This window comes from Synchiropus splendidus, chromosome 8, assembly GCF_027744825.2.
Source record: "Synchiropus splendidus isolate RoL2022-P1 chromosome 8, RoL_Sspl_1.0, whole genome shotgun sequence".
NCBI classification, from domain to species: Eukaryota; Metazoa; Chordata; class Actinopteri; order Syngnathiformes; family Callionymidae; genus Synchiropus; species Synchiropus splendidus.
The window spans coordinates 16180962-16204009 of NC_071341.1; the positions used below are offsets into that span (position 1 = coordinate 16180962).

The 23048-nt window shown below is 46.4% G+C and overlaps 2 protein-coding genes across 4 annotated transcripts; one reads left to right on the forward strand and one right to left on the reverse strand.

The window, feature by feature from the left end:
- Positions 1 to 2006: 2006 nt before the first annotated feature.
- Positions 2007 to 7527, reverse strand: napab (N-ethylmaleimide-sensitive factor attachment protein, alpha b). The gene is made up of 11 exons (XM_053872559.1): positions 7316 to 7527; positions 6128 to 6207; positions 5338 to 5454; positions 4992 to 5038; positions 4846 to 4923; positions 4716 to 4771; positions 4515 to 4599; positions 4331 to 4435; positions 4199 to 4267; positions 4084 to 4134; positions 2007 to 2807 (listed from the first exon to the last, which is right to left on the reverse strand). The coding sequence occupies exons 1-11, from the start codon at positions 7411 to 7413 to the stop codon at positions 2706 to 2708; spliced, it is 888 nt and encodes a 295-aa protein (XP_053728534.1). The 5' UTR covers positions 7414 to 7527; the 3' UTR covers positions 2007 to 2705.
- A 1065-nt stretch (positions 7528 to 8592) lies between these two features.
- bicra (BRD4 interacting chromatin remodeling complex associated protein) lies at positions 8593 to 22654 on the forward strand. 3 transcript variants are annotated; one of them, XM_053873307.1, is made up of 15 exons: positions 8593 to 8625; positions 11108 to 11153; positions 11369 to 11414; positions 11784 to 11849; positions 12036 to 14078; positions 14254 to 14442; positions 17139 to 17726; positions 17821 to 18001; positions 18079 to 18176; positions 18242 to 18376; positions 18489 to 18535; positions 18626 to 18774; positions 19946 to 20040; positions 20114 to 20219; positions 20323 to 22654. In XM_053873307.1, exons 2-15 carry the CDS (start codon positions 11113 to 11115, stop codon positions 22062 to 22064), a joined length of 5526 nt encoding a protein of 1841 aa, XP_053729282.1. In that variant the 5' UTR covers positions 8593 to 8625; positions 11108 to 11112; the 3' UTR covers positions 22065 to 22654. The 3 variants fall into 3 exon arrangements, with proteins under 3 accessions (XP_053729282.1, XP_053729284.1, XP_053729283.1); XM_053873309.1 differs by lacking the exon at positions 14254 to 14442; XM_053873308.1 differs by lacking the exon at positions 11784 to 11849 and having other exon boundaries at positions 8594 to 8625.
- Positions 22655 to 23048: the final 394 nt, after the last annotated feature.

Below are 23048 nucleotides of genomic sequence, written 5' to 3' on the forward strand. Positions count from 1 at the left end.
TTTTATGTTGCTGGATAGTGATATTGTTGTCAAAATTGAGAAATCTTCAACATCAGTATGTTTATTGGGTTGTTTGCATTTTCCCAACCATTAACTTGCTCAAAATAACCAGCACAGATTTGTTTTCAACAAGGGCCTGCCACGGCTTGGCAGATTCATCTTATACATGTCATTATACTGAAAATAAAAAAAAGATAGTTCAAGGTCAAGCTGTCTTCAGAGATTGCAAACATTTTAGGGCAGGAGTCGCAAACTCAGAGAAGATGCAGTTTGGAGGCCCGCCACTAGTCCAATTGTAGTATGGGCGTGGCCCCAACAGGACACTCCTTCTTTGTTCAAAGAGAGATGGTTGGTATTGGAGAGACTCCCATTACAGACTGGAGGGTGTCGGTCAGGACACAGTGATGGTGATGGTGGGCCAGTTTGACCAGTCTATCAAAGAGTTCCAGATTCTGTCACTTGTTGGTGTGTGTAGATGTGTGTGGTTAATCCACTTTGACCACGATGCCGCACAACAAACTTGCCACCACGTAAAAATTCAGGCACGGCAACATCTCCAGTCTGTTGAATTTGAGATTTTAGAGTGTTTACTTTCACTGTGATAAGTGTCGCTATGTCTCCTAGAAACTGCCTCAGAGCAAAACAAACATCTGAGGATGAGCGACAAAACACGCATCTTGTCAACAATAATTCGCAGTTTAAAAAAGGGGTAAAGCACAGGGCCAAAAAAGCTTCCTATCCACATACTGCTTTTTTGGAATCAAACATTGAAGAATGTATTTCTTCTTAAAATCTTCAGGACATCACCATTTAAAACACAATTCAGTCGTTTCAGCGATAGCTGGGTTTTTTCCCCCCCAACAAAGATATTAGATAATGAACTGAAGGTTTCTCCATCCATCCATCCTAATCCGCTTATCCGTTGTCGGGTCGCAGGGACAGCAGCTTTACAAGGTCGCATCAAACACCCTTCTCCCGGGCAACATCCACACCAGCTCCCACTGGGGGATCCCGAGACAATCCCAGGCCAGTGAAGTGATATAATCCCTCCACCTGGTCCTGGGTCAACCCCTCTGTCTCCTCCCAGTTAGCCATGCCAGAAACACCTCCAAAGGTAGGCATCCAGGGGGCATCCTCATGAGATGCCCAAACAACCTCAACTGACTCCTCTCAACACGGAGAAGCAGCGGCTCTACTCCAGAGTGACAGAACTTCTCACCCTATCTCTAAGGGAAACGCTCACCACCCATCATAGAAAACTCATTTCAGCCGCTTGTATGGGGGATCTCCTTCTGACCCACCCACAACTCATGACCATAGGTAAAGGCCGGGATGAAGATTGATCAGTAAATAGAGAGATTTGCTTTTTGGCTCAGCTCTCTCTTATACTCAGCAGTGCAGTAGCCCAACTGCCACTGCCAATCTGCTGACCAATCTCCAGCTCCTTTATCCCCTCACTCAAGAACGAGACCCCATGATACTTAAACCCACCCTTTTCCGGATGAGAACCATGGCCGATCCACATCCCAGCCACTTGACACTCAGATGCAAAGCTGAGCTAGAGGTCACACCGAGATGAGGCTATGTCAACCACATCATCTGCAAATACCAGTGACTGGACCCTCAGACCAAGCTGCAAACCCTCCCCACCAGAGCTGCGCCTCGAAATCCTGCGCAAGTAAAGCAAATACAGGATTGGAGACATGGTGTAACCCTGGAGACCAACCCCCACCGGCACTCACAGATCAGGACACAACTCCCGCTCTGGGAATAGAGAGATTGTGCAGGCCTCAACTGGCACTCCATATTCCCAAAGCACCTCCCACAACATGTACCTGGGCACCCGATCATACGCCTTCTCCAAGTCCACAAAGCACATGTAGAGAGAATGTGGAGAGTTCAGGGAGTAAAGAGGTTTCTAAATTCCATAATCTAGGATCAACAATCCAGATTAATTTGCCTGTCGATCACTCATTTGTCATTTGAAAACATTTTTGCAGACACCATTGAGGTTAACAAGCAAACTTTTAATTGGGAAAAAAGCTTGTTTTGTGAAATGATGGCAAACAAAACTTTTAATTGAAACCAAACCAACATGTCCAGTAACTGAAACATTTTGAGTGAAATTGATGACAGTCAATTCAAAATAAAACTGACAAATGTTATATGTACAGATTTTAACAAACGATCGTTTTGAGCACAAATGAGTTTAAGGGGGTTGTTTTATTTATATATTAAATAGAATCTGACGTAATTCTGAAAGAAACAATTGTCACTGTTAAAAAGATCCTTTCTTCAGGAAATGTGCATATTTTGTTGTATAAATTTAAAACTTCTTTAGTTGAGTGAAAAACATTCAGATCTAAAGAAAAGCAGAGTTGGCTTTGTTGTCACCGAGTGACGTATCTGGAACCTGGGCGTCCTGAGAGCTGCACAGTGTAAGGCCATTAGAGTCGACTCAGCAAGTGCTCTTGCATTTGACCGTTCGTTTGTCGCCAACCAGACTCAAATGATGAGGGTGAAGCTATTGCTGAGATATTTTTAATCATGAGGGTAAAAAAAGCACATGCTGGTATGTTCAACTCTGAGACGCTCCTGCAAGGCCATTCTGTTAAAAAGGAGGGGAAACTAAAGGTGAGGCGTTCGAGTGCGACAGAGGCGTGGAACCAAGTCCAGTGGGAGGACGAGGCGGCAGAGGTCAGAGGTCAGCGCAGGTCGCTCTCCTCCTCCTGGATGGTCTTCTTGATGCGCAGCAGCATGGTGGTCAGCCACTGGTCCAGTCTGGAGATGGAGTCAAACTCTTTGACCTGCAGCAGGAAAACACATCAGTCTGTCTGCCCGCCACTTCTTCACTGTCTTTCTCTTTCTCCTCCCAAACCCTCTTCCTTCCTCTCGTGTTTCCCTTGTATCCTTCCTAGTTCCGTCCATTCCTCCTGTTCCTTTCTTCCATCCATCCATCTTCCTGCAGTTCTTTTCCTTCTTACTCCTCATAGACTTTCCTTTCTTGCTCTGCTCCCTTGTCATCTTCCATCTGCTGACCTTTTGCTTCCTTCCTTCCTTCCTCTCTCTTTTAAGCCCGAGGTAGAATCCATCCCTCCTCATTGTCTTTCCTCCTTCCTCCTGCTAGTGCACCTTCACTCCTTGTTAGTCTCCTCTCTATCCTCATTGGGATTTTACCTTTTTTCTCCATTATCCCTCCATTTCCCATCACCTTCATTTCTATCTTCTTTTGGCTAAGACTTCCACCCATCCCTTCGTCCCTCAAGTGCAGGTTACATTTGACTCCTTTACATTTCATACTACTGGGTTTCCTCGTTTGGTGTGGGAGAAACAAACTCATCGTGGCATGTTAGAATTTTCAGCCATGACTCCGGCCACAAGACATCCCATGACCGAAGTGGAGAGGGGTCCATGGACCGACCCCATGTTCTCCCATTAGAAATTTAACAGTGCTCACTTTGACTGCAGAATTTGATTCAGTTTTAGTCCCAATTTTGTCATCTTAATTGTTTTAGTCTAGGTTTTAGTCGACAAGATATCATATGATCATAGTTGTCAAAAACAACAGTAAACTCAGTCGACTGTTATGAAGTTTGTAATATCTTCTTGCAATAGAGGTCTTCTGTAGCGATGAGCATTATGAGCTATAACAAAAAATCAATTATATAAAAGCGAACATTACGGCCCGTGTCTGAGGCGCTGTCACACAGTATGAAGATAGTGGTGAGGAAGCGAGTCTCTCACAGACCCCTGTGAAAAGTACATAAACGTACGTACATTTCCTGTCAGATTGCAGCGAAATGTGCAGTGAATTACAGGGTGAATGGAGTATTGGCAAAAAGGCTGGAGAGAGAGCAGTCTGGCAGGTTCATATACTCTTCAGGCTCGAGAACAGTCAGACTTTTAATCCAGGCCAGCCTCAGCTGGCGCTCAGCTCACCTTGCCTCTAACCGGACTGACTGAGCAGATTCAACACTTCCCACACAAACATAGCTCAGGAAGTGGCTGACAGACAGTCCTCATTATTCCACCTATCAGGACCCTTAAAAACAGACTTAATGTTGAGAGTTCGGAGAGACTCACCGCCTCAGTGTAGGCGTCCACATTCTGTTCTTCATGTGCGTCAGAGAGTTTCTGCAGAAACATGGATTCTTAGTAAGCAGTGACTGATCATCTCACCGGCGCTTCAGCACCTCACCTTCAACAGCTTGCATTCTCTTGAATCTGAAAAGGCTGGGAACATTTCTTCGTATCTCTGGATGGCGAGCTAAGAGAGGAAAAATGGAAAGTCAGAGCGGGCTCATTATTCACCTGGGAGGGCAGCACTTACAGTGGCGTTCAGCCTGTCCACGCAGAAGTGACACAGCGCCGCCTTGAAGAAGTGATCCTTGGCACTGTATTTCAGCAGCGTGCTGTCCATGGCGTGGGTCCCAACCTGACATACACACTGGGTGTAAGACACACACACACACACAGCCAGGCTAGGCCAATGAAACTGCCTCTGCTCTCTTCACCTGCTCGTAGATCTCAATCGCTTTCTGGTACTGCTCCAGCTGTGCAGCATAGGTCGCAACCTTCAGAAGACACTTGTTTGCTGAACTGAAAGAGAAATTTCTCAAATGAACTTAAAAATTTACCAGTAAAAATAATGACATAATCCCACAGGATCAGAAACCAGAAATGAGTCCATTAAAAGATATTAAACTGAGCTTCACCTGGTGGATTCTTCTCCTTTGTAATAGTCAGCTGCCTGTTCATAATGAGCAATGGCCTGGAATCATAGTGGACAATGAAGCTCTAGATCACAAGAAAGTGCTCCATGACTTTCGAGACCCTCTGGCTGACCTTATCGATGTCCACCAACTCAGTCTCATATGTCTCTGCGATGCTGATGTGATGCTTGGCCGCGATGGTGAAGCGACCCTGAAAACACAACGACAGTTAAGTCCACACTCTCAGATGCTGCAGGACAGCTCAACACCAACTCTCACCATGTCGGTGTAAATCTCGATGGCCCGGTTCAGACAGTTGATGGCCTCTGGGAAAGCAATACAAGTTCAGTTGTAGTGGGGGTTTTTTTCATAAAGGGTTCAGAGTGAGCCCCCTGGTGGTGAACAGGTGAAATGTTACTATTTCGATAAACAATCCTTAAAACTAGCGACATGAAATCTGCGTTTTCCGCACAGGCGACATGAGAGCAAATTATTAGTCTGTTATCATTTAAAAATGTTCTATCGAGTCTAAAAGGAATGAAAAACACATTATTCATAAGCAGTTCAAGAACATGAGCCTCTACAGCGCCCTCTATACACCAGGACAATCACTGCAGTAACGGACCTTGTGGATCAGCTTTTTTGAAGGCATTTCCGGCATCAATGAAGTTGGTGGCTGCGTCGTGCTTGCTCTGCATCTGCAGGTGAAGGAGAGCTGCTTGCGAAAACGCGTTTCCAGCAGCTGCGACAACACAAGACAAACAAAGGAAAAGCAGGGTTACAATAAGCAGTTTTGTGAAGTGATCATCACAAGACACTTGTTTATTAAGTTAAAATAATTCTGGCAGTATCTCGCATGGATGTGTCGTTTTCAAGACTTGGCAGCGTTGGATTACTTCAATCGTAATCAAGCTGATCCAGTCGCAAACAAATGGCCCTAATGCATAACGCGCCTTCTAAATATAGCAGTGTGGCATAGTTTAACAGATCCAGCAGGTGGTGCTAAAAACTCTGGGCACGTAGCTCGAGTAAGAAACAGACAGAAACAGAAAGTTCGTCATTTATCACCGTACAAAAAAACATAAATGTTTAATGTTTTGAGTAAAATATTCCTCTATTTCAGTTGTTTGTCATGTTTATCCATGATATTTTACAGAATATAAGACTTTTCCTCAGTGGAATTACATGAACTAGGTATTTACTAACAAAACAAATAGTAGTTCAATTGATACTCTGTCAGCTCAAAAATAATGTTATGTTAAAACAGAAGCGTAACAATGCAAAAGAACTTAAATTATTAAAATTTCTTTAACACAGCAGAAGCAAATTGCCGGGTTTTGCATTTTGCTTAAGCAGGAAAAGATAAAAATCGACGCTTGTGCAATGTTTTTCTTCTACCAAGATGCTGAACTTACCACACCAATTTTTGGCCATCTTATACATGTTAGCAGCTCTTACGTAGATTTCACAAGCCTCTTCTAACTTGGAGGAACCCCTGAGTGAAGACAAAATACACACTTCAGTCAATGGACAGGCAAACATGCCAACGACATGTCAAAGGAAAAGCTACACAACTTGAGCAGTTGAAAAAAATTGAGGTTGCTGCTTACACCAAAAACAGTCATTTTAAAAAACAGCAGCTTAGCGAGGACTGAAATCAAGAGTTGTGGATGCTTCACAATGACATACAGTACATTTAACATTGGCGGGAAGGAAGGACAGAATCATCCTTTCAAGAACACTCTGAATTAGAGATGCACCACCATTGCAGTTGTTAAGAGACTCAAGGCAGCAGTATTTGCGGCAAAGGTAAAGACGGAAGTTACAAACACAAGGTGGAAACTTCCTCGTCTGTGTTACTGGGACCAAAAGAGAGAACTCTTTTCCTGATGATTTGCAAACTGTTTTTGCGTCAATATATTTGTCACAGTGCTGTTAACACCTGCTTTATAAACTTGCCATCATCTTGATGTGAGAACAGGTCTGAATGCTGAATTTTCAAAGAACTCATTTTTGTAATTGAAAATTGATTTGTTTATATTACAACTTGCTTCTCTGTCTCAAAACACAACTCCGCGAGTCAGCTAAACTTTAATCATACACATCTTGAATACTTATGAATTAATCTATCCACAATCAATAGGTCCACCATATTATGACGTACACATAAGGTTGTCAAGCGACAATAATCATTGCATTGTTTAATTACTACATAATCGTGTTTCTCCACCTGATGGCGTTGTTAGAGAACTCAATGACTCCTATTATACAATCACAAGAACCGTTAGTCAGACAAAATTGCGTATAAATAGTTCCTAAGAAACAGCCAAACCATATTACCGCCACGGTTCTGGTGCATTTATGTAGCGCATAGTGACACAAATGCGCATTTTCATGACAATAAATAGTTCCAAGCACTGGGTATCAACAGATCTTAACTTAGTACCAACATAATGTAAATCCGTTTGAATTATTATTATGTTTAATGTACGTGTTCGGGTTGGAAAGACTCGTGTTTACAGATGTCCGACGACAAATCAGGTGATACCCGAGACAGCTAACCCCCTTCCGCTTACCTGGCCCTTAGCTTAGCACAAACTTACCCAAACAACATGCCGAGAAAGGATTGTGACGACTTTACTTTCTTCTCGGCTTCCGCCATTAAAGCAACGGCCTCTTTCTCCTTCCCGCTGTAGTCCATGTTTGCTTCACTACTAACCTGGCAGGCAAAAGAAGACAGAAATAACAGCAAGTCAACAGAACTTGCTAGCAGTAGCGGGTTGTCTTGTTACGTCATCATACAAGCCACGCCCTTGTCATGTGACAATGTTACAGCGTTGGTATTGGTTCTGTCCGTAAAAGTGCACTTGCTTTATATAAAATGACAATCTCATCAACATGGGTGTATAATGTCTTTTAAGCTAAATATAATTGCCTGGTTTGAATTATAAAGTTCGGCCATTGCTTTAAATGACATCATCTGTCGTTGTCACGATCTCAATCAGTACGTGGTCACCTGAAGGCATCATCGTTCTCACTCGCGTCCGGTTTATAATAACGACGTTTTACTTTTTTGACAAAGTATTCCAAAGAGTTTATCGCAAATGCAATATCATCGTTATTTTATGGTAATTATAAACAATTGTGTGACTCCCATGTGAAGGGGACATTCGTTGATATTGCTACAATAATTAATTGAAGGGCGCATTAAACTTTCACAGGTGAAGCTCTCGACGTCACATCACACTGTTGGTACCAACAGTCTGGCAAATACTATGAATGTCGTGGGTCACAATGTCAACATGAATTTGAAACAATGCTTTTTTCTGTGAAATTTAAATTTGAATGGAATTGAATTGTTAGTCTTTTGAGTGTCATGTGAAATGATTTGATATGCCAGAGACATATAATGAATTGGAGGCTGATGTCTGAGTTCCACAACACGTTATACTCACACGTTCTAAAAACATAAATCTCTTTAAAAGTCTTTGAAGCAGTTTGTATGAGCTTAAAAGAACATGTTTTGATCTCCTTAAAAACAGACTAGTTATTTTTTGTGTGCGCATTTTATTGTTTTTGCTTAAATCAATGTATTTCTATGTATGTGGTACCAATTTAATCCCTTTTGCAGCAAATCAGAATATTTCGTCATAAAATTGTGATTTATTATTTATGATTTCATGAAGTATCGTCTATTGATGAATCTTGCTTATTACAAGAAAAGCATTTGAGGCGGGAACACATTTATTTTGTCGGTATAGATGGCATATGTGACATTATTACGCTAACCCTTGCAATTCTGGTCAGGCACTATGTAGGCCCTCTCGTTTCCTGGCTGTAGTTGGGTCCTGATGAGCAGCCCGTGCGAGGCTGTCCTGGAGACCCCGCGCTGGCTGCACCTCGAGCGTCTCGGGTGAGTTTGTTACAATGTAACAATTTGTACAATAATAACCATAACTGCGTCGAAGCTGCGATATCTGCACACTGCATGTGTGCTGCACATTGCACACTCGCCGCACTTTGGATGCATCGCTGCTGTACGAGCCGTTTTCCACCGACTTCCCAAGCATTCCCCCTTCATCCCAGAGTATTCCAACATTAACTCATATTTTGCTTGCAAGCAGAGCCTGATAGCTCGCTGCGCAACTGCGTTACTACTTTCCAGCAGAAAACTGCGCCTTTCTGGGGCTAAAACGAGGCGGCGTGTTACACTAATCGTGCACAATCGCGAATCCCGGTGGTTTGTTTTGAATGTCAAAGGCTCAGGCTAGCTGTACGCCTGAATATTGTTGATAACTGGCTGGCTAGCTAGCCAGGCTAGCCAAATTCCCTCCAGATGCATTCGAAAACCGCAGAAAACAAGTCCATGTCGAGCGCTTTAACATTTGATCGAATACTTCAGACAGACAGGCATCTGTTGAAAAGCACTGTTAATCAGCGAATGGTGAAATATGGTTCGTAAATGGCAAGAAAACAGCAGTTAGCACGCAGCTAGCCGCTTGCAGCGACTCCATTCATCTCAATGGCTCTGACCGAGTAATGGCTACGATCCGCCGCCTTTGTAGAGCGGCAGCTGCGGATGTCTCCACTTCACGTTCTCGAATGATGTCTTAGAAGTGAATCTTGACCTCTTATACGTCGGTGACGCAGATTGTTCTTTATGATTGTCGGAAGAGGTCGGGCGAGCGAACTTAAAACTGGCTAGAATGCGAGAAACCCGCGCGTTTTTCGATTTGTTGTGTTTTTTTCTCCTGCCGTGCTGGACCCAGGATGTTGGACGTTAGCATCCATGGTGGCTATTTTTTAGACCTCGAACAACACATCTTAAGCTCTTCTCTAATCACACTATATCTAATTTGTTTCTCTGTTCTGCATCACCGTTTACTGTTAAATTGTAACGCTTTTAAGAGTCCCAAACTGTTAAACTGAAGAAGCCAGTGGCGCGAGTGAGGTCTTTCACCGATGTGACATAACGTATTGTGATTTGGTTTAAACATTTAATACATTTGATGTGAACTCTGTTATCACTCCACACTTCTTTTCCATCACTGAAGCGACTCCACTCACCTTCACCATCGCTTCATCACTTTCTGAGCAAAGGAGGAGTTTGGACTATAACCTGACCAGCAAGACAATAAACATAAATTTAAGGAGAAACAACATTATAAATAATATCACTGAGGGACACCACTTACCTTCACTTAAATATCAGTACCTTGGTGATTGCATGACATAATCCTCTATATTCATCAGTGTCATAGCATTTGTTTAGATCAGTTTTTTTTTTTTAATTGAACAGTTTCACTGTCACGAGAACTTGTTGTCCAACTTGACCAATGGACATGCTAATGGACAATGGTGGAAAGGTTCACACTGTTCATGTCCTGCCATGAAATTGTGCAAAGCACTGATTTGACGTGTTTTGCATTGCCTTACTACTGCTGAAAATGATATTTGTTATTCGGATTTGCATTTTGTTTGTGAACTGTTCACCCCGTGATGTGACCAAGCTTTTGTGGAATAAGCTTGACAAATTTCCATGAGGGATTTCTTAGTAATGGTTTGATTTAGGCATTATGTAAGGTGAAGTCACATACTACAAATGTACTGTCAACACAGAACTTCTCTACCTGTGTTAATTTACTATTCCTCCAAAAGTAATTTAAGGAAGCGGAAATAATGAGTGTAAATTAGTGATGACATGCTTTCGAAAGTTTGTTTCGACAGTGTTATGACATATTTCATTCTAGAATTCTGTCATCTTTTTCCCTTTTTCTCTGCCAGTTTTGTACGAAACATCCCCAACACTGTTTTGCCCTTTGTGAAAATGTAAAGGAAAAACATAGCCTGGTAATTGTTATGGTTTCATTATATTTTATTCTTACTAGGAATAAAATATACTAACCATATTTTATTCTTAATAACATTGAACGTACAAGTTTGGACCATTTTTTTGGCCAGCATTTCATTTTTTTCAAGAAAAAAAAACACTTCAGAGAATAAATTTAAAAAGAAAAAAAAATTGTTTCTTAGCAGTTATTGTAATTGTGTTCTGAATTATACATTTGTTTTGGTAGATGTCTAACTTTTGTATGTGAAACAGAGTTGTGCTACAAAAAAGCCAGCAAGTGAGATCACTTCCAGTTCACGGTGTCGTACAATTGGGAAATGACCTGAAACTACACACATGTTTTTGAAAAACAATCTGTTTTGTTAAAAACACAGATGATTGATAGTATTTTTTTGTTGTGTCAGGTGTCTTGGACATTTGTCACTGTCCCTCTCACTCAGTGAAAGCTGATTTTCACATGGTTGCAGAATGTAATGATTCTGTTGGCTGGACAGTTTTGGGTCTCAGTGTTTCATTGTTAATAATGGCTTCTTCTCTTCACTAGTTGTCATGGATGATGAAGACGGCAGGTGCCTTCTAGATGTAATTTGGTAAGTTCTTCTCAACATTGAGGATGTGATGTGCTTCCCTAACTCTCACCTCCAGCCTTAAGCGAAACAACATGAAGGGTAGTTTAGGCTTCTGCTGTATTCTGTTCTATGTTGTTTTTTTCAGTCTAAGGCCTTTAAAATGTACGAACAGATCGTGTGGCTGTAGACCTTTATCTTGATATGCTCTGCTTTGAACATGTGTTTCTCCTTTGCAGTGACCCAGAAGCTCTCAATGACTTTCTTCATGGATCTGAGACCCATGTGAGTTTTTTACTGAGATATAATTCAAATTCCGAAAACCTTAAGCATCTTGTGCAAAGTGTTGCCCTGTCCATCCCTCTCTGACTATCTGCTTGATGTTAGTCTGTACCAACTAATGTTCCTGCTTGCTTTGACTTTAATTTGAGCTAACTGTTACCTGGTGGAGCTACTAACATTGCTGTACTATGACTCCAAGCATTTGCTTACCTACCCTGTGTTATTCCTTCGCCTATGTTCTGCTTTCTCTTGCCCTACTCCCCTTTTCTGTTTGACTGATCTTTTTTTCTGTCCTGTTGGCATTTGCCTGCTGGTTGGGTTTCTCCTTTGGTTTCTGTCTGTCCCTCCTGTGCTGGGTGGGTGTGTCTGTAGTTGGACACTGACGACCTTTTGGATGGTACGAGTGATCCCTCCAGCTCATTCTTCTCCGCCGCTGGGGTGAGTAAAGTCCCCTCAAACTGTGCCCCAGGTTTCTATCCTTCACCGCAGCACGAACATCCAACTGCCCCACAACTAACATCTATGCACTTTGATTTTCTAGTGAATCTCGCAGTTGTTTTGCCTTGTCTTTTGTCTGAGAGATGTCTTCTGCTTGTCAATTTTTTGCTTTTGTTTTCCTTCAAGGGACATGTTCCTGAGGTCCAGCCAACAGTCCAGCTGTCGGCCAATGAGCCAAGAGTCAGCGTTGACCTGGACTTCCTTGAGGATGATGACATCCTGGGAGGGTCACCCGATGGAGAAGGTGGGAGCAATGGATTGGGGACGAATCACGAGCCTTGTGACATCCTGCAACAGAGTTTGGCCGAGGCCAACATCACAGAACAAAGCTTGCAGGAGGCAGAAGCAGAGCTCGACCTGGGCTCCTTTGGAATCCCAGGCCTTACACAGGTGGTTCAAACACTGCCGGATGCCAGCCTCTCTGCGACAGGTGGGGCTACCGTTGGTGTTGGAATAGGGGTTGGCGGGGCTGCAACAATTTTCCCTGGCTCGGCACCAACTACCACGGCTACTCCACCTAATGCCACGGCTGAAATGCTAGGGTCAGTTCTTGCGCAGCAACTCCAACCTCAAGTTATGAACAAGGCTATCAGCGTACAACCATTCATGCAGCCTGTGGGTCTGGGAAATGTGACTCTTCAACCCATTTCCAGTCTTCAAACACTACCCAACGGAAGTCAACCTGGGCATTTAGGTATTGGACAGATTCAAGTCGTAGGTCAACCCACAGTCATGACCATAAATCAGTCGGGTCAGCCCATCTTGGCGAAAGCCATGGGTGGTTATCAGCTACATCAACCTGGGACAGAGGTGTCTGGTGCTGGGTCACAGACCCAGCTTGCAGGCCCAGGAGGTCTCTTGATCCAAGGCAACAAAGCTACCCTGGGATCTCAAGCTCTAAATGGACCGGCCGTTTGCGTCAGCACCACCAACAGCAGCAGTGGAGGAACAATGACTGCTCCTGGTGGGCTGGTGGGATTCGGAACCGCCTCTCTAGGTGCGGGAATCGGGCCGCAGACGCAACCTCAAGGGCAGATCATGCAGAACGTTATCATTCAGCGCACACCGACCCCAATTCAGCCCAAGCCGCCCCAGGGCGGAGCCATACAGCCAAAACTCTTCAAGCAACAGCAGCCCCAGCCAGCAACCCAACCTCTCCAGAACGACGCGCAGAAGGCTCTTGGACTGCAGCAACTCCCTGTGTCTGCTGCTCAGAATGTCACCTTTCTCACTGGAAAACCAGGCTCCAACGTGGTCCTGAGTACCCAAGCAACAACACAAGCCCCTCAATTTCAACAAACCCTTTTTAAACAGCAGGCAGCGCAGCCATCTGGGAAGCCCCTGAGTGTGCACCTGTTAAACCAATCAGGTAGCATCGTTATCCCCTCTCAGACGGTTCTACAAGGTCAGAACCACCAGTTCCTCCTGCCACAGTTACAGGCTGGTGGGCAGATCCTGACGCAACACCCCGGGGGCCACATCATAACCAGCCAGGGTCCTGGCGGACAGCTGATTGCTAACCAGATTTTAAGTGCAAACCAAAATATCAACTTGAGTCAAGTGTTGACGTCACAGGGTCATCCCGGTGCAGCCCACATCCTGTCTGCGCCCATCCAGCTTCAGCCGGGTCAGATGGGCACGCCTACCCTCTTTCAGATGCCTGTCTCGCTGTCGCAGAGTCAAGGCCAGACACCCACTCACACCGTCACACCCGCACAGACTGTTATACAGGGCATGCCAATCCAGAACTCATTGACCATGCTGAGTCAGGTGGAGGGTTTGAGCCCTGCTGTCAGTCTGCAGCCGGCCCTGCAACCCCAGCCAAGTGGAGTACCGAGCAGCAGCAGCGTCGGGGCAGCAACGATGGCCCAGGGCCAGCCTGGAGAGACTGTTGCTGTTTTAGGAAGCACGACTGAGCAGGCAGCTCACCCCGCTCAGCAGCACATATCACAGTCATCTGTCCTCGCCATGCCGCCCATCTCCTCTGTCTCCACGGCGACCACAGTGTCCTCTTCTTCTCCGTCCGTGTCTATATCGACGTCATCCTCTGTGACAGCAGTGGGGCTGGTCCCCTCTCAAGCTCAGAACAGTCCTGGAAGGTTGCTTTTCACCAACCAGGGCTCAAGCATGATCCTGAGTCAAGAGTCCCTGCAGATGTTCCTCCAGCAGGTCAGTGTTCACCCGTCTCCTCACTCACCACACTTGCTCAGATGACTTGCATTTATAACCTGCACAGAGTGATATTTTGGTCTGACTTCTTTGGTTCGATATTTTACCCCCCCCTTTCATCCAACAACCCTTCTTTTCCTTCCTCTTCCTGTAATGGTTAACGTGCGTTGATCAGGAGCAGCACCAACACTCAGAGACTGAGTCCACGCCCCCTGTGGGTGTTCCAGCGTCTGTTATCGTCAGCAGCAACAACATCAATACTCCTGCCCCTGCTGTCAATGACAGCCAATTAAGTGACTCTTGGGGGAGTCAGCAGCACAGCCCTCCCCCTGGGGTCTCCCACATGACAGCAGTGGTAAAGCAGGTAGACATGCCCCTTACGTTAAGCCCAACCCACTTGCTGCTGCCGCTGCTTCCACCGTTTTAGAGTCTCTGTCCTGCCCCGTCTCAATGTTCTCCACACTCTTTGGCTGCTACATTTACACAGACGGCAATGACCTGATGTTGGACCGCTCACAAGACAATACTGTGACCTCAGTGCTCTCAGTAGAGAAGGGCTGTACCAGCACGTTGCTCTGTTAGCTGGAGGCTTGGCACTGACAAGTTTATAAACATTCGCATAAAATGTTACAATAAATGCTGTTTAAACAAGTCCAAGGGAGATTTAGGTGTTTGAAGCTGGGTAATTATTGGTTTTTTATTGGAATGTCTAATGTTAATTGTTGCTGCATGCTGTTAGATCACATCTGATCTTTCATGTGAGTGGAACTTTTGTTGGTGTTCAACTGAGATGTGCTAGCTTATTCTTTGAGAAGGTTATTTCAGGTTTGGTTGCATATAAACTGGGGCATTCATGGGAAACTTTTCTGCACACTGGTAAACTAACTTTCCATTCCTCATCATTACGTTTGGCTGATGTTGAGGTTTGACTGAGACAAATTTGAGGTCTATTACTGAGGACATGTCTCAGGAATTGTTTTGTTTTCGGTCCAGGTCAACTTCTTTTGGTCTATGTAAACACAGCATCTCCTTCCATCTCTCATTGTTGCCAAAAAGACTCATCTGCTTGTAGCTTCTCTCTCTCCCTCTTTGCTTTGGTGTGTGTTCATGCATGTCCATGCCAAGCTTCACGTCAGGATGGAATCAGCAGAATCTGGGATCAGACATCAAATACTAACAAATGCTGACTACACAACTCATCCAGTGTTCCATCCAACTTTTTTTTAATTTTTTTTTACAGAAAACGCATGCTTCCCAACCTCACCACTAATTTCTCTTAAAGTTGGATTAACTCACTTACTGCATGACACCCAGGACATGCAGGAGCCCCCTGTGTTTTAAACGTGATGTGTGTTGTGTTTGAAGTGAGATTTGCATGATAACAGTATCATTATAAGGTTAAGGTTCTCATAAGACATAAATTGATCGAGAATATGCTGGTGAAGATTGTCTTAACATTACAGTAGTCAGGTATTCGTACTACCCATACGTGATTATCAAGCTAATCCAAACCCTAGAATGAAGATACCTGGTTTCTCTGCAGCAGACTGTGGCCTGATGTTCGCAGGTTCTTGCTGCACCGCATTATACAAGGCCTGTTTTTTGGGGTCTTGTCAACTCAGTTGTTTGTTGTGAATGCCAGACTAAAGAACCTCAGGTGTTGAACTGCTGAGGCAGGGTCACTGTTGTTATGGCCTTAACTGGAGGTTCCAGCTCCCTGGAATTCTCCAACAGTCTTCCTTCCATCCAAGACATCCAAGTTGTAGAGGAGGATGGGCACAGGGCTGGAAGGAAAATTAAGGATCCTGGCTCAGCTCGGATTCAAGCTCCATCAGAACTACAAGATAGACAAATGCAGGAACTTTGTAGCTGACACAACCTAGTTGTTTGTTGTTGTGTCTGCTGCTTCCTGAGAAATGAGACTTTGAGATGGATGAGTGACTTGTATTTATCATCAGCATTAATCCCCATGTCGACTCCTCCTGCATGTTCTGGGCATCAATTACTAATCAGATTCACCCTCATGCTGAGCATCTGCAGTAGACCTCACACATGCGCTCAGAGCCACGCCATCTTTGTGACGTTCCAATCACTGTTACAACCCTGAACAATCCCGACATCCCAATGATCCCAAACCCTGAAGTGTCCAGACTGCCCTCTGCTTCACAGCCCACAGACCGTTTTTCTTTCAAGTTCTCCAAGTGGTTACTGCTCTCTTCCTGTGTTACTCTGTAAATCCTGCTTCCTGTGCCTTCCTTCAAACAGCTACAAATCTAACACTTTTGTTTCGGTGCAGTTTTACACTCTCTGATCCACGTTTTTGTGCTCCTGTCTGGAGTTGGGCGATTAATAAGTGGTATTATCTATCCATGGAATGTGACGCTGACACAAACACCACATCCACCTGTCTATGTTTAACGTTTTTGTTACTCCTGCTACTGCTGAGTGTGTGAGAGCAATGCTACGGTGGTTCATTCAGACCTTATGGTGTTTGTAGCTCCAGGGTTTGAAATAAGTAATTTAGTAGATGTTGACACTGCGATCCTGGAGTGACACCTGGGGTTAGTCCTGTACAGAGGGAATTATGTTAAGAACAGTCCATGTCTCTGGGTCAGTGTGTACATTCTGCAGTTCCTCATACCAGGTAGATCAACACCTACCCCCCACACACCTCAAAAAACATTGCAGGATGTGTTCTGACTGCAGAACCTTAACATTGAATTTGCTGTAGCCTTGTCAACACTGAGAGTACCTTTTTGCCTGATTTTCCAAGAGGAGGTGCCTACTAAGTGGCTTCCAGAAGTCCTTCTCTCGACAGGCTGCACAAAGCCTTCTTGAAAGTGGAACATAGTCTTGTGGATGTGGCTACAACTCACTTTACCTTTCACTGTCAGCAACAGTTTGTTGGTTGCAGACATGTCGCCCAACTCCCATGTATTTCAAATCAATCCAGAACCACAATCCTGTTTGCTCTGAACTGTCTGCATGCCAAATCTTCCTTCCAAATTCATACCTGCCATTTGTTGTAAATGATCTGAACGTTTCCCAAATGTCCTCCAGGTTCCCTCCAGCGGACACCAGCAGTCCATAAACATCCAGCAGCGCATGTCCCCCTCGCCAGCCTTAACCAGTCACTCTACTCCGGTGGCTGACAGCCCGCAGCCGTCTCAGTCCCCACTCACTCTGAGCCAGCAGATCCAGTCCCCACATCAGCAGCAGCAGCGCCCACCGTCAGAGCCGAAGCCTCAGTCCCAGTCGTCCTCCCGCTCCTGTACGCCCTCTTCTCACCCACCTCTCTTCATCGTCCATAATCAAATATCAGAGGCGCCCCAAGTGGGTGCTCAAGTCCAGCAAACACAGACTCACATTCAAGTTCAGATCCAGCCCCAGCAAACCCTCTTTCAGCCGGAACAGCCCCCTGTTTCGCAGTCCCCCAAACCTCCCCCCGCCCAGCCAGCACCGCAACAGTTCACGGCAGTTCCTGTCAGCTCCTCGTCCACTCCTGCGGTCAAAACGCCGGGAGCTCTCCCGGGCCTGACTCCCGAGCAGCAGCACCATCTGCAAATTGTCGGATCCCAAATTCAGACGCTGTCAGGCATCGCTCAGCCAACGCCACAGCAGAAGCAGCTGCTGGACAAACTGCACCAGGTACACAGCCTGCCCCCTTCACCGACTCCTCCTCACCTTGCCACGGTCTTTAGTTCGGGTCATCATTAAGAAAGAGTCTTTAATGTGTCCCCAGATGCAGCAGAACATTCTCCTGCAGGTCAAGCAGTCGGCGCAGCAGCTGCCTCAGTTCACCTCTCAACAGGACGCGACTCCAGACAAAGTGGTGATCACGTCGACATCCAGCACCGCAACCCCCGTTCAGATTGCCCCGGCGCTGCAACCCACTTCTGTGTTAGTTAAAACTCCTGCTACAGGTGAGAGAGGAACTCGGACCCTCAACATGTCATCTTCATAGTTGAAGCAGGAACCCTGAAATCTTCTCTGTCTCCAGCCTCAAGTGACTTACAGGTATTCTCAGGAGCCCCAGGACCAGCTGGTGCCATGGTGAACCAGACTGTCACTCCTGCCAGCCTTACCCAGCCTGCACAGGTGAGACCCAGCCCTCCACCTCTGCTTTGGTTCCTCAGCCACTCACTCTGTTGACCACCCTGTAGGTTCAGCCAAAACCAGGAGTGATCAGCTCGGTCGGAGGGATGACTCTTGGGAAAGGGGGAGTACAGATTCAGGTCTTGGGGTCCGGACTCACTCAGATGCCTGCTCCCCCTCCCCCCACCCTGGTCCAAACTCAGGTACACGTGTTCTCCAGCTTCTGGACCGCTAACCTCGTGTCACTTTTAGAGTTCAAGATCTTTCTGTTGTGAACGAGTCTTGTCGGTTCTGACTCTGTTCCTCTCCCCACAGACAACTATGAAGATGCCTTTTGGTACAGAGCCCAGTAAAGAAGCCAGGTCGGTGGCGCTGTCTGTCTTTTTGACTTCGCAGTCATGATCAGTGAAGCTGCTTGTTTATCGGCAATCTTCTGTTCATGCCGACTGCAGGTTGCTGGAACAGCTAAGGAAACAACAAGGCTCAGTTCTCCACCCCAACTACAGCGCCCCCTTCATCTCTTTTGAGGACACACTGCAAAGACTTCTGCCTTACCACCTCTACCAGGGAACCGCCAACTCTCCTCAAGACTACCACAAAGGTAAGCATATTCAGAGCATTCTCACAAAGAAACGGTGTTGGCTCCAAAACGTTGAGTTCCGGTCTACACAGATGGCCAGAGGTGACCTGACCTGAAGCAGTCGGGGGCCTCATGAGGTCCTCTTGCAGGCTGTCAATGAAGTCAGCATTAAATTAGGGATAGTATTAAACCGAAATTGATCTTATATTTATTTTATTACTAGTTAGACTTGCGTGTTTGAAAAGGTTTTTCTTAAAATGATTTAAAAAAAATAACTCAACTTTGTCACTTTTTACAAATATATGTTTAGGTTTAGATAAGATATAGAGTCTTGTTTTTAAATTATGTATGGTGTTTTTCTTAGTCTGTTTATTCAGTAGTAGTTTTGTAATTATTAAGTAATTTATTTATACACAACATAATTGTGGATTAAGTAATTTGGATTAAGTGTTCTATTTTTTTTTAAAGCACCTTCTTTGTCTCAAGAGTTGTGCTTCGGTTCGCGTCTATCACACACTCAAACATTGTTGCATGCTGTTTCCTTGAAGTCTGCTACAGTTCAGCCATTCAATTCCAATTAGCCAAATTGAAGTTTGACGGAATGCTATACTTTTCCCGACCACGAGGGGGCGCGCAGGGGCCATCTGTTGCGTGTTTTTATCTCTGCGGTCAGATCATGCTCTGATGCAACATGAGGAGGTGTCGGCTTTTATAGCGTGAGCTCTGATAGAGTCACGCAACAGCACAGGAAACGAAGCTGTGGCTGAAGTTGCTCAGGATCACCTCTACACTCAACCTAAAGATCAGATCTCTACATATACAAATATATGAAATATTGGAGTCACATTTGACGCATGCCTCGGCCCCTCCTGTCACATGCCGTCTGTGTTTTTGCCATCTGTTGTTGTTTTTTGTCTCAATTTCAGCTGATTTTTCCTTGAATTAAAAGTTATTTTTCAATTGCTTTTCCTTTAACTTTGCCTGGAAAGTATTCTTTGTTCATACACTTGTTTGATGTCTGCATTTTTTAAGAAGCAAGAAAAGATTACAGAACATTTTGCGTATGGATAACTACATGTCCAACTAAAATAATAAAGATTTCGGTTTCCATGTGTCAGACGTTCTGTAGTGAGAGGGCAGTGAAGGGGCGACGGCGCTGATCTAACAGATTCTCTTATGTCCTTCTCTCCAGTGGACGATGAGTTTGAGAAGGTCTCGTCTCAGCTGCTGAAGAGGACTCAGGCCATGCTGGACAAATATCGCTACCTGCTCTTCTCCGAGTCTAAAGTCAGTGTGACTCTCAGAATGCCTCTCTCTCTGCTGAGGACTTGGTTAACTGATGTTTGTTGTGCGCCTGCAGCAGCGACTCGGACCGTCCGCAGAGATGGTGATGATCGACCGGATGTTCATCCAGGAGGAGAAGGTGGCACTGAACCAGGACCGGGTCATGGCCAAGGAGAGACCAGGTAGCTCCATCTGAGGAACATTGTTAAACCACTGAATATTAGCTTCTCAACCTCCAGAGTGGCCGTGGGTTTATTTGTTTACTCTTTGTTTGTTTGTTTACAGAGGAGTTTGTGGCGAGTGTGCGGATGATGGAGAGCACTGCTCTGTCGCAGCAGAAGTCGCCTGCAGCTGTGTCACCGGTGCCACCCGCAGCCTCCTTGGTTTCCGCTCCAAAAGCAGAACCTGCGGATCCCCCTACTGCTCTGACCCCTCCCAGGCCCAGCCTCACACCGAACCCCCCACCAGCTCCTGCTCCTGCTCCTGTTCCTGCTCCTGCTCCTGTTCCTGTTCCGGCCCCTGTTCCGGCCCCTGCTCCGGCCCCTGCTCCGGCTCCTGCTCCAGCCCCTGCTCCCGCCACTGCCCCGCCTCCACCTCCTCCTGCTCCTTCCACACCCTCATTCCCAACCAAGCTGGTCATAAAGCAGGGGGGAGGCGGAGCTTCAGTGTCTTGGTCCAGCAGCGGGCCCCCTCCTCCTTCAGCGCCCAGCAGGTTAGCAGCAGAACCTGTGACCGCCAGCGCCCCCTTGAGTCGAGCTCCAGCGCCGGCCCCCTCTTTCTCCTCCTCAAACTCACACGTGAGCGACGATGACGATGACGCTCTTCCTCAGAGAACCAGCAAACCGCCAATCAAGACCTACGAGGCACGGCGCCGGATCGGCCTGAAGCTGAAGATCAAACAGGACCAGACCGGCTTCAGCAAGGTGGTCCACAACACAGCCCTGGACCCGGTCCACACGCCTCAAACCCCACAGAACAGTCAGCCTGCATCACAGGCTCGTCTTCAGCCGGACGCTTCGGGGGCACCACCCAAGTCCGGGCCGACGCCCGGCGCTGCCTCCGTCATCAGAACTCAGTCCACCCCCTGCACAACACAGTCGGCCGTCTCCTTAGCAACCTCACAGTCCAGTCTGCCTCACAGAGGTCCCCCATCTTCCTCTACCTCGTCCTCACACACCTCTCAAATGAATGGAACGTTGGACCACCGTGACTCAGGGGGGGTCAAACACAACCCTGCGTCCACTGTCACGCCCTCACACACCACCTGCCGCCTTCCCCTGAGGAAAACCTACCGGGAAAACATCAGCCCCCGAGTCCGACCAGGTGTCCCAGGGGGAGGGGACGAGTCCGTGTCTTACCCTCAACCCACGCCGTCTCCCCCCTCCTCACCCCCGGAGCGGACTGTGGTGGCCAATGTGAAGGTAGAGAAGAGGGGGAGAGAGGTGTCAGGTCAGGACGCGGGGCGACTCGGCGGCTCGGTGGACGAGGTCTTCAATCACGGAGTCAAATCCACACACCATCTCTCACACATGGTGAGCCGGGACGGGACGAAGGGGAGAGGGGGGGAGGACGATGACCTGGACCCGGAGGTGGTCAAGTACAAGCGGGTGAGCAGCAAACACAGACAGAGGACTGCTGGGACTTTTCGCATGGACCAGCACGCGCCAGGACCCCCGTCCCCGGAGTCCTCTTTCACCCGAGACTCTTTGCTCCCCGCTAAACGCTGTAAGTCGGACTCCCCCGACATGGACAACGCCAGCTTCTCTAGCGGCAGCCCCCCAGATGACTCCCTGAACGAGCACTTGCAGTGCGCCATCGATAGCATCCTCAACCTGCAGCAGGAGCCCACCACCCGCGGCCACAGCGTCCGGGGGGGCAACAGCCGGCAACACCAAAGCCAACGGCCGGGAGGCTCCTCCATCACCCCTGCCTCCTCCGGGTCCGCCTCGTCCTCCCTCGTCCAGCACCCTCAGGTCAGCGGTCGAGGACACAACGGCAGTTTGGTGCCGCAGACTCGGAGCAGATAACAGCCCCTGAGCCCCCGACTGGACTGACTCCAGGGGCTGTTTTGGAGGTGGGGGCTCTGGAAAACATGACTGTGATGTGTTGGCCTTGAATTGTCCGCCTGGCTGTTCGTCCATCTTCTTTTCTTTAGTCGGTCTTTAGTGGCGACAGAGTCATGATCCACAGGTGAAGCGGCTGCGAGGGCCCGATAGCACAACGTCAGCAGAAGGGAATCAAACCATCCTGTCACCAGTTCCATCAGTTTTACGTCTCCCTCGTGACTTCGATTTGGCTGAAGACTGTTTTGTAAAGACGACTTGTGTTATGCAGACGTGACCTCTCCACATACATGCATTTCAGTCAACAGGGGGCGCTGCAGAGCGACTTCTTCTGGTGGGCAATTCAAACAGCACAAGCGATGAACTGCGGAAACAGGATCAATAATAATGTACAAAAGACCGTGAGAGAATTTGAAGTATAGTATTACAGATTAATTTTGTATTGTATTTATTGTGTATAATGATACTTTTTAAGGAAAAAAAAGAAATGTACATTTAGTAAAACTGTAAATTAAACCTCGCTTCTTTTATGAGCTGCTGAAGTCACCTCTGATGGTCATTTCAATTCATGGCTGATAAACGACCGTGGCTATCTCACAAACACTGTTGAGTTTTGGAACTGTCTGAGGTGTCAGCCTTTTCAACATCGGAGCGGCAGATTCTCACTTGGTTCTTGAGTGTGGATTACCAGAGTTTACCTTCATATCTCAGGTCATGCAACGACCCACGCTACAGGTCCGCTTGTGGGTGGTGCCAGTCCGTGGCTTGTAGGAGACACTGAACCTTCAGCTGGCTGCAAAATATCTCAAAAACAAAAAAAGTGGTTCTTGATCCAATTCACTCCCGAACCTGTGTCATGAAATATTGCCCTAAAATACCCTTTGGTTGAAGGTCGGGGAATGATTTGTCTCTTAAGAAGCAAAGTCAACTACCACAACAGAATCCCCA

What these genes read in the sequence shown, in the direction of transcription:
- napab (XM_053872559.1), bottom strand. Translation starts at nt 7,413, where the DNA reads ATGGACTACAGCGGGAAGGAGAAAGAGGCCGTTGCTTTAATGGCGGAA. An exon ending in CAAAAAAGCTGATCCACAAG is followed by an intron (nt 5,039 to 5,337) that starts GTCCGTTACTGC and finishes TTGCTTTCCCAG; the next exon opens with AGGCCATCAACTGTCTGAAC. An exon ending in TCGAGATTTACACCGACATG is followed by an intron (nt 4,924 to 4,991) that starts GTGAGAGTTGGT and finishes TTGTGTTTTCAG; the next exon opens with GGTCGCTTCACCATCGCGGC.
- bicra (XM_053873307.1), top strand. Translation starts at nt 11,113, where the DNA reads ATGGATGATGAAGACGGCAGGTGCCTTCTAGATGTAATTTG. An exon ending in TGCAGATGTTCCTCCAGCAG is followed by an intron (nt 14,079 to 14,253) that starts GTCAGTGTTCAC and finishes TGCGTTGATCAG; the next exon opens with GAGCAGCACCAACACTCAGA. An exon ending in GAGCCCAGTAAAGAAGCCAG is followed by an intron (nt 18,536 to 18,625) that starts GTCGGTGGCGCT and finishes TGCCGACTGCAG; the next exon opens with GTTGCTGGAACAGCTAAGGA.